The sequence below is a fragment of the Schistosoma mansoni genome, chromosome W (assembly GCF_000237925.1).
Source record: "Schistosoma mansoni strain Puerto Rico chromosome W, complete genome".
NCBI lineage: Eukaryota > Metazoa > Platyhelminthes > Trematoda > Strigeidida > Schistosomatidae > Schistosoma > Schistosoma mansoni.
This window is the reverse complement of record NC_031502.1, coordinates 45,055,072-45,066,640: the sequence shown is the minus strand read 5'-3', so window position 1 is coordinate 45,066,640 and position 11,569 is coordinate 45,055,072. Positions and strand designations below refer to the sequence as shown.

Below are 11,569 nucleotides of genomic sequence, written 5' to 3'. Positions count from 1 at the left end.
ATTTGCGTGTATTCTGTTTCAATTTTCAGTATTTGACATGAATTTCATAAGTTAATTGGGAAAAGGGACTTCAAGTATACACAAGCCATGTGGCGAAATTAATAGAATGTGGTGGATGATTCGAAAGGCGTTCAAGTCCACCTGATATCTTGTATTCAGTTAATGGGCAAGCACAAAACTAGTTAAGTTTAACTGTTCTTTAACCCGGTGGTATAGTGTTAGGAACTTCAGTGATGAGCCTGTCTACTTGCGATTTCGATAATAAAGATAAATAGCATTCAGACTTCTTATTATTTTACTGTCTTTATGCATTTAAGTATGGAGCAGATGGTGTGTAATTCATAGTTTAGCTATCCAAATGGTTGTTTCCATGCATAAATCTCCATATAATGGACGGATATGTGGTGCTTTATAAATTCATCGCGCGTGAGATCCGATCGTGTTGCAGATATCCCTTATCCCTGTCTGCATACTGACTTACAGTGCTGGTCCCTGGGGTATTTAGTTAATCATCTGAACTAAAATGTTATTAAACTACTGTGCTTTCATGAGGATATCTTTCGCTCAATAATGTCTCAGTTTTTATGCTGGAAGTATTTATTATGTTGTTTGAGCTAGGTTCACGTGTACAGTGTACTCTATCAGAATGCTGTTCAGATCCTAATTTAGTTTCGGGGAAAAATACTTCGTGCTACTCTTGTCTTAGACGACTTGTGAGTTTTGGTATCAATAAGCAGTTAGATGACAAGTTTTGAATGATTGGGAATCTTGGATAAATGTTTGTTAGTTTATAATCGTACCCAGCAAAACACTTGTCAACATTAACATTCACTTCACTGTAGCTTCTAAATTTGGCAAGTTTTCAGACTAATAGAGGGAAATTCTGGTACGACAGGTGGTGGAGATTAGTTTTGTTTAGGATATTTTGGAAATTTCGTCTAGCAAGCATCTTTATCTAACATTATTCTTACTGCTTATCTACTGTAAATCGATTGTCAGAAGATCGATTACCCTTATAGCTGTGGAATGAAGCTTGTGTGAGTTTAAGCACAGTTATATTTCTAAATTTTTCAAAGCGAAAAGATTTGACTGACAAAATCTCAGTTAGTCGGGTTCTCATTCCTAACATTTGTTCATCTGCAAGCATACAGCAAATACTTCACTAGACAAACATTTAGTCAGAATGGTGGTTATCACTGACAAGAGCAGCTACTAAAAGCCTGTTGAGTTCTTTGATTAGAACAGCTAGTAAGTCGTGATAAGTCGAATCTACACTGCGAGTTAGTGTACCTTGCAATAACTTCAGCTGAATTGTTCAACAGTTCATTCTAACTGCTTTAACAGATGAAATTCGAAATATACTTGTCACTGTGTCACAATAATCAACGTAGGAAATAATTGACAGACAAATAGAAAAAGACATAATAAAACAAGCAATATTCTCAATAATTTAAAACATTAATTTGCATATAATAGAAAACTTTCTAATGATTATGAGATACCATAAGGAATTTGCTAAAGTTTAAATAACTACGCTTGATTATATTTTTGTGCTAATTTTTCTAAAAAAATTGTACTCTGTTTAAAGTTCATTGTAAATTGGTAAATATTTATATTTAACGTATGAGTCATATGAAGAGCGTTTACTTCAAAATTCGAATAACAATTTATAGTGTTAACAAACGTTTTGAGTAATACATTAAAACTATAGCAAAAAACTGAATACAATACAAAAGGATTAATCTTAAAAGGATAAAAACTATATTGTTGTAATAAAACAAAATGGATTTACTTTACTGACAAAGGAGTACACCGATGTCACGTATGTGTGAATAAATAACAGAAGTAGTAGAAGGAAAATAAGTTATGAGACTATGTATACACACATACATATTCTTAATTATAAATTTAAGGATAGCAATTTACTAAATTGTTAACTCTTCAAATATTCTACAGGTTTATATTAGTGAACTAAACAAGCGAAATATATATATATATATATATATATATATATATATATATAGTACTACATTCTATGCATATCGTACTATTACGGAGTAATACAAACATTCATTATGAAGAATATCATTACAGAAGACAACAAAATTCAACTGATTTTAAGAGGATTGTGGTTCATGTTTAACTGATTGAAACTGTGCACAACTAAAGAAATATGAGGTAGGATTATCAAGAATTATTGATATTAGATGTGAAGAGTTCTGTTTTCACCATAGGTTTTAATTACGATACACGTTAGTTGGTTTTGTATCTGTTACAAGATAATACAATGAATCTACAGAAGACGTTAAATAATATTTGTAACAATTTGACTAAATTTACCAAAAGAGAAAGAAAAGGCGCGATCGAGGGAAGATAAGCTGTGAAAAATAAAACTAACGAAACACAGCTGCCATCTTTAGTCTCCCAACATGTGATTTCTCTTGCAAAATAGCTATTAGACCAACTCCATAACGATTAGTTGATGTTTTCAAGGGGGGGATACAAAGTGAAGGGTGGTAACTGAACAGATTATTTAAAGAAAACGACAGAACATAAGAGAAACAGTTGGTTATTTCAATGTCATCTGTTGTAGAATCTAAGCACAATGAAACAGTGCACAAACATAAACAGGTCAAACGGAGAATTAGAAGTAATGTTGACTTAATTGTCACCATTGTTATTATTATTATTTAGGATAAAGGGTAACAAAGCTTAACCTTTAAGTTTTCATCTCACTTTTCTTTATCAGTATTACGCTTGAATTATGGACAATAATAAATTTCAGCAGTATGAAAGTGAGATTAGATTCAGCATGAAAACCTAAACATCTCACGAGAATACACTTACAATATCTGTTTGAATACAGGAAAAGGATGATCTGCAAATTAAAAATATTTCAGGAAATCAATCAATCGAATAAATGAATAGTTATATATGTAACTAAAATTAAAATGAATAGTAGGACTAATCAAAATAAACACTGAACAATATAACGAACTATGACAGATTTGAAAGGAACAGCAGTTTATGAATTTTAAGGATAAAATTTATGAGAATAAACAGAATGATATAATTGTGAGCGAAGGAAATACTTGACATGTTTTACAACTAGATTATGTTTTTTGTTTCGCGAAAATGTGCTTCATATCATTAACAAGAGAATAATCAGCATACAAACACACAAAAAATTTGGAATTAATATTTATTCAGAAAATGCAGTGATTACTTCACGTCCTGTTCCACGTACTAATAGAATACGTGATAAGCCGTCTGTTAATGTTTCAATATAATCCATGTAATAATATTCACTTCCTAGAGTACGTGATGGTCCAGGCATATTCACAATGACTAAGTCTGATTCACTGGAGTGAGTGCGTAACAATTCATTTAAACGTACAGCACAGTGTAAGCGACGTTGAGTTCTAGTTCTGGAATAAAGATTATAAAGAGCATAAAGTTAAACAGTGTACAATAATCTAGCGGAATTTATTTATTTAAACAAGGCCGAAGGAAAACTAATGTTGATGTAAATTTTTTTTACAGTATTACGGATAAATGATTGTAAAAATGTATTGAATTATGTGCAAGCTGACAAAATTGTAAGAAATCGGTTTGTGAAGAATAGTGGACCCAAAAATTTACTTAACAGTTCCGAATGGAAAATGAAACTACAAAATAGGAAAGGCGAATAATGACTGTTTAATAAAATAATTTCCCTATGTGGGAAAAGATAGCGAAGTTCATTTGTAGGATTATCGTTTAAAGTTGTATTTCGCGGTTCTCAATAATCAACACTAGTTGTGTATGGGTATTGGGTCCATATCCGTTTCTGGTAGTTGTTAAAATATTTTCATTGTTGAAATTATAGAGAGTATTTGCAGGTCACATGGGTGCTTTGATGATGTTGTGTTCTTTGCACTAGACGGTTCAATTATAAAGGGTACATTGCCATTTTGGAAAATATCGTTAGCACCTTCATCATGTAGGTGATCTTCAATCACACTATTTGACCCATAAAACACAACACTACTGATACTTCGAATGCAGTGACAAAACCTGGTCAATTTGTACATAAACACTGATGCTGCGTTAATACATTGCTGAAGTAATGGTAGTTACATGTCGGTAATTTAGAACTAACAGTAAATGGAAATATACAACTCTAGAATTTATGTTGTTCTTCCGTAACTATTTTTAACTATTCTGTGTATTACATAATCCGAAGGTTACAATCTTTCGCAATGTGTAGCGATAACTTCAAAGTTACGAAAACAGGATTATTTTTATTTTATACAATTATTTTTCTTACATATGTTCATAAATAAAACAGTAACGGAACTGAATTTTTTTTAGTCAGTACTAACAGTTATTACGATCAATAGTCCATACACTGATAATTTTAACGATTTTAATGTTCATCAATTTAGAGAAATCGTACTTTTTTTTTTGGAAAAGTTTTAATCTCTTTTTAGAATAGATGGGAATAACAGTTTATCAAATAATTTATACACAATTCGTCTCGATGAACTATGGATCATGTAATATAAAACAGTTGAATATTATTGTAAATTTTAGGTATCAATACCAAGGTTGGACTTAATAATTTCAAATAAATTGAGCATTGGACAGAAAGTTAATAATAAATAAGTTCAGAGTAAATAAACAAAAAAATGGAGTGGCTTACAGTGAGTTACGAAATATGATTTTCCACTCATTGGGATGTAACAAACATATATTTATTATTGTGAATTTTAGTTAATAAAAAGTAATTTTGTCAAGATGTTTAATACAATATGATTTACATAGTAATATAAAAACTTACATTCTTCCTGGATGGGCTTTATTCAATAAATACTCTTCTTTAGAACCTGCTTCTCTTGCAGCTTTTTGGACTAACTTAGTCAATGGATTTGAAGGTGAAAAAGTAAATTCATTAATACCACGATTCAATTCTGAATTTGCATCATTTTCTTTGGGATTAGTAGATTTATCAGACTCACTAACTGCAACATTTGAACCAGTTGCAAATGATACAGTACAATGATGTGAATGATTTGAAATAGGTTTATCATTCGATTCAGTATCTGGTTTCAAATTTGATGGTTTGGTATCTTCTTTGGAAGCAGAATCGCTACTACTGGTGTTTGTTACATTCTAAAATACGTTAGTTGTAAAATACTTATTTGTAATAATAATCATAATAACAAACAATATGAAACATTTATTATCTAATGATATACTATATACTAGAAAATGTGTCCGTAGAAATTCATATTCATCTTTTAAACGCTGTAGAAGTGAACTTACGAATACGAAACATGTTCATTATAAGTTGGTCTAGTTTTCGTAAATTTTCAAATTATCTTAGTTCTTTTTTATCGCTGAACTAGCTAAAATCTTGTTTATTATTGTTGTCTTTATTATTACTGTTATTACTATCATTACAGTCCCAGTGTACATTTCCCCGTACTAATACTGACTTAATTCTGATCAATATAACAAATATTCTATTCTATTTGAATTGTTAATGGAAAATGAGAAAAACAATTATTTATTTAGGTAGATTTGATCTTATTCCTATAAATAATCCGATCTTTCAAGTGCTGAACTTCTAAGCAATAATTTTCTATTTAGAAGTCTTCTGGTGAACTTTCGATGTTCACAATTTCACATCAAACAATAATGCTAACAAAATAAAGAGTTTCCCGAATGCACAGGAGCTCAGATTACATAATATGAGTTTGTTATGCCCTATGGCCCGTTAAATATCACGTAACAAAGTCGCCAATAAGAACACTTATTTGTATGACCTCATCCCTGTGCTAAGTCAATGATGCGTTAACCAGCACGAACGGCATAGAGTCAACTTTGAGTCCTAATTGGTCCTCTGTATAGCAACTTCTCGCCTAGCCTAACCCTTTCAGTCCAGAACACAATATCAGCCTCCGCTGTATGAATCGTATATTACAGACATACGCAGTTTATATATAAGCAGAACAGACCTCATCGTGCCATAAAATGCAAAAAATAATTATACAAGATTGAGCCAAATGTGGCTGTGAGTTTGAGATACTGTAACTAATAAATTGGGAATAAGTTAAGAATGGCAAATAGTATAACAGTAGCTTGTAGGTGCATACTTGTAGAATGATCTGTGCCCATAGAGAAAATAAATTAATTAAATCGATATTTCTATTCACTTGAATGTTTACATTAATGATATCGGAAGTTAACCATTTAACATTTATATAGAAAGTGACTGATATTTGCTAAAGCGTATGCTGACGTGAACTGTACATGTTCTAAACATAGGTCTCAGTATTGAATGATAGGAACATGCAACAGGTAATGCTGACCAATATTTTTAGAGCACCACCTCTATGTGCCTGAATCTTAAACAGACAGTTTAAAGTACTATTGTATAATTTTAGGTTAAAAGGATAATGAAATGTTACTACTACAAATGTAGTTCATGCATAATTTTTATGGTATTTACCTCTAACAACTAATGTGAGTTTACATGAATGAGTCGATTAATATTTAGGATAATATTACTGTATAGATTGTTAATCGACGAAAATCACTGGAACTAAAATTTGAATTGAATTATAAACATGACCCACTCATATATACATTTAGATTATCAGAAGATTAGAAATACATGGCATCTAATACACAATTCCATTTCACAAATACCTTATGGTATATGATTTGATCACATTCATATATATATATATATATATATATATATATATATATATATATATATATATATATAGTGAGTTAATTCACTTACATGTTCATTAATTTCAAATTGTGATCAACAGTTATAAATTATGACCATTTTGTTATCTCAGAAGTACAGCTATTTGAATTAAACTATAGAGGTGTGTTCAAGGACATGAAAAATAAATAATAATAATATTAGAACAAGATTACTTACTGTTGCATGATCCGGTGACTGATCTGAACTTTCAGTTGATGTAGCTGATATAGCTGGTAAAAGTTTATGAGAATCAATGGAACAATTCGATTTGACAATATCTGCTGGATTAATATCAGCTGAACTAGGTTTACGATGTTGGTCAACAATAAGTTGAGGATCACAACGTGCTTCAACAGTGGATATTTTCATTTGCATTAAAAGTGCACGACGCTGTTCAATACTAGCTGTTCGTTGAGCGACATAAGCTGATATATCAGCAGTACTCTAAATAATTAGAACAAATAAATCGTCTCTGTAAACAAAACTGAAAAATGTGATGTATTATGAAAAAAAGCTGGAACTGAAAGAATATACTATGTATCTCAAATACAATAAGTCTTTATCAGGGAAATTCCGTGCAAATATATTTATTTATAACTAGTAAAAATCTGAGGTATTTTTTATTTAGTTTGTGTTAGCACATTCAAATACATTTATTACCAATGTTAACGGGAATTGACAAAGTATATTTTTTCATCTCCCATATTCCTATCCTTTGTAATTCTCTTTCAAAAGAAAATGATGTTCATCAGGTAGCAGCTAGCGAATCTCGAGTTCCTTTATTATTTACTACCCTGAAGACTGTTTGATGGAGCCATCATGTTTTTTAAACCCATTTGTTGTCTCATTTTCACTTGGTACTCCATAAAGTATCTTTAATCACTAAACGATAAGAAGCCATAGAGTGTCCCGAAAAAATTGTGTTCACGTTCTCATGTTACTTAGTAATTTGTCAGTAGTGTCAAATATTTCCGCAATGGTACACATGCTCGAATGTGAAATTGATTTTGCGACATTTAGTTTGATAACATGTCACAAAGAAATTCTATGGAGAGTTATCTAACTATGTTTATAATATCGTTAAGATGAGAAGTAATGAGACACGTAATTTTGAAATGTATTTTCTGTTTTAGTGTTAAAAGTTAAGTGTTTATAACAGTATCAACTGGAGAATGAAATTTAAAAAAATTTATCACCAGTGAATAGTTACTTTGTTTTTGCGGAACTTTCTAACTTTCTTAAAATATGTACTAGGCAATAAAAAACAAAAACTCAAAGTGATTTGAATTTCTTATCATACGTATTGAATGATTTGGAACTCCAGAACTACATTCAAAGCTGCGGAAAATCAGTATAATTTATGTATAACTATCATTATAAAATATCGTGTATAAGTTAACTTACCATTGCTACGACTTCCACAGAAGCGTTAATTCTCAAATCGTACAAGAACTTGGTCATATCCTTCTTCAGATTCACAATATCGTCCTCTTCAGTAGCCACCACAAAAATGCGTAAATGACATTTACGCCATACACGATTACGCATTAGCAAATATGATGTTAACAATAGCAGACCACCATCATGTACGATACACCAAACATCAACATTTCCAATCATTTGATTTCCTTTGCTCAAAGGAAACGAATCTATTCCTTTAGGTACTAGCATTGCTATATCACATGCTTGTGCAGCTCTCAATGTTGCTGTAAAATTTAGAAAAAATGATGAAATAAGAACAATAGTGAAGTAGACAATAGAGATAAACAAAATTAGCGAAATGACAAGCCCATTTCAAAATAGACCTTTTGTAAGTGTTTCAACATTTCAATAGCTTAAACATCCGAGGATGGATTTCTGGTGTGATTCTAATGTGGTGCAACTCCTATCATTGTAATATACTTCAAAATAAATTTCATCTTCCTTGTTTAGTTTGATTTTTCATACTCGAGTTAAATAAACTAATTTTATTTTTCCGATACAATGTTCAACAGTCTCTATATAATATATTAAGCATATCACTGAATTTTAAGCTAGGTCATAAATAAATAGTATAAATGTACAATGATGATAGCATAGAGCAAGTGATGACTGGTCAGCATAATCATAATTACTAGTATAAGTAAAATGTAGTTATCAGATTTAAAACGTTACACTACACTGTCAATTTGATAAAATAGACTAGAGAATCAGTTACTATGGATATCTATCTAAAATAATAAAATTGTTGTTTTATAGTTTATCTCGACGTGCAGAAAGAACAGTTAAAAAATAATGTACACCTAGTCAATAATTGTTTGATTGGGTGGTTTGTAGAGACTTGATGAATTTAATCAGGAAATATCCGTCATAGGAGGACAGAAGCTCAGGAAAAAATTGAAAATTAAGGTTTATTTGATGGCTACATTGTGTTAAAATGAGTATTCTCAAAAGTGTATATCCTAGGTCATGCAAGCGATGTCACTAAAATCATCCGGTAAGCAAGATACAACCATTAATTCAATATTCCATGGTTTACAATGTCACCCTCAGTTTAATCAATAACAAGTTTTTCATTTCTGTCGGATAGGACACTATTCTTCATAAATGTTGTTACGTTTATTAGGTGTATGGGCATTTTATTCTCTGAATTATAACATAGAACTAGAATATGTTGATAAATATGAAATAGATATAGTCAAACTGCAAAACTTACATATAAATTTAGACAATTTACTTCCGCTACTTTTACAGTCGACTCTCCAATCTTCAGGATATGACACCATAAGTGTATTATGACGTAAATTCCCAAGACCAGCACATTGTGCCCTTTGAATGATTAATTTTTAAAAAAGAATTTAAAATGATAGTATATATTTTGATAGGCTATAGTTAAAGCAACCAGATAAAAATGATTTACTGACAGTGAAGAGCAGCAACAAAATTCGAAAATTAAAATAAATAGGATTGGTATACAAACATATTACATATACATGATCATTTGCACAGTTTTTATTATCTATTAATAATTTATCAGTTAGATAGGAAAAATTCTTACTGATTGTATTGAAGTTACTCAGATAAATATTTCAAAAGCAGATTAAATTAAGTAGAATTTTGGCTATAATTGTCAAACTGTTTCATTTTAAATAATTTACTGTAATTTTAATGTAACGGTTTGAGTTTTTTTATTGTTGATATCAAGAACTGTATTTAGTCAAGTTTAATTTGGAGTGTATGAATCCCGAGTGGATTGCCTCGATTGGACCTTTATTTGGAAGTCTCAGCAAAATTAGATTGTGGCTAAAAGTGGGTTATCAAGTAGAAATCGTCAGATAAGTGTTGCGAGATATCAGTGTATCTCTGTGTGAATCTCAATATTAGGAAACAAATATATCCTACAAAGGACAAAAAGTGAATTTTCAGTTCCACTGTTAATTACAAGCTAATTTTGTCAATATTAGCTTGTCTGAAAAGTTCTAGTCCATTCTTAATTTCTGGAATATGAAGTACATAATTCGTTCCACGAATCTGAATAAACCAACAACCATTAACTCATCATGAGATCCATTAATCTTTATTTTATTTGTTAGAAAGACTGTGATGTTCAGTAGAAAAAAACATGCGATAATAATACAAGACATTACAATGAAAACAATTAACATGTATGAGCATTATAATTGAAATAATATTACTGACTGAAATTTCGTTCAGCAAACTTGTCTGGACGAAACATTGGAATTATTTAAATTTCAGTCACTGAGATTATTTCAAATATAATTTTCATATATCATATCTTCTCTATACTCGGCGCCCAATTTTTTATCAAACTATTCGTTTTGATATTGACGAATATTTGTGTGAATTCACATGTGTTCTTAAAACATAGAGTATTGGAAAAGGATCAACAGATTTTTTTTAACTAAAAATATGAAAAAGCTTCCCTAAAGATGAAAATCTAGGTAATTATTTAACATTATTCATAGAGTGTATTCCCCTAGATTTGACAGAAGTTTTCACTGGAATTAATAATTAAGTAATTCAATAAGTTTCTCCAGCTCAATAACCATTGACTTGAATGTTGAAATAATGTATAGAAATTAGAGTTGGTTTGGTTGAAATGAATTAGATAAACGCGCTAGATGAAAGCTCCTCCAGGCTAAAATATATTATTAACTTTCTGTGTAATTGATATTGTACTATTTAACATAATTAACATTTTCATAAGTAGTCCATTGGAAGTACAATACTTTCAAGTTCAAAAGTATTTTAAATCTATAAAATTAATTTCTTGATGTTAACAGTGAAAGCAATAATTTGTGTCAAGTAGTCAAACATTTTCAATTTATATGGTACAAAAGAAGATAACTGACTGTATTAACGAGTCAATTAAAATTAATTTAAAAGCTTTTAAAATCTCTTGTATAAAATGAATATACTAATGAAAGTTTAAGAAGGTTTAGAATAATACTATCATTTACTTATATATTTTGTGAATACAGTTGCATAGTATCTCTGAAAACATGCCCTAGACATATATAGACACGAGATAATTTATTAAAAAAAAACAGGAAATTTCGATCAGGCCTTTCAGTATGTTTAAGGACTACTCCACAGTACATAGTGATATGGAATTAAAAGCAATAGTGAAAGTGACAATGAACCTATGTATATATTTCTTAACGTAACATTTTCATAAATTTTATCTAAATGAGCCGTCTAAAAATGATAAGAACTTTAAACTTACATGCAACTTAGATATGCAAAGAATTAATATTCAGTTTTTTCATTTTGTGGACATATTTCCTATTCAAATAATACATT

The 11,569-nt window shown here is 30.2% G+C and overlaps 1 protein-coding gene across 1 annotated transcript in view; it reads right to left on the bottom strand.

The window, feature by feature from the left end:
* Window positions 1-4,818: 4,818 nt before the first annotated feature.
* Window positions 4,819-11,569, bottom strand: part of Smp_198430 (putative solute carrier family 12, electroneutral k-cl cotransporter) — a gene marked incomplete at both ends in the record, with an annotated part of 61,188 nt that continues 54,437 nt past the window's right edge. Inside the window, 4 exons of the mRNA XM_018789855.1 lie at window positions 4,819-5,154; window positions 6,944-7,210; window positions 8,171-8,472; window positions 9,462-9,574. Of these exons, the coding sequence (XP_018655256.1) occupies window positions 4,819-5,154; window positions 6,944-7,210; window positions 8,171-8,472; window positions 9,462-9,574 (1,018 nt within the window). The remainder of the gene's footprint in view (window positions 5,155-6,943; window positions 7,211-8,170; window positions 8,473-9,461; window positions 9,575-11,569) is intronic.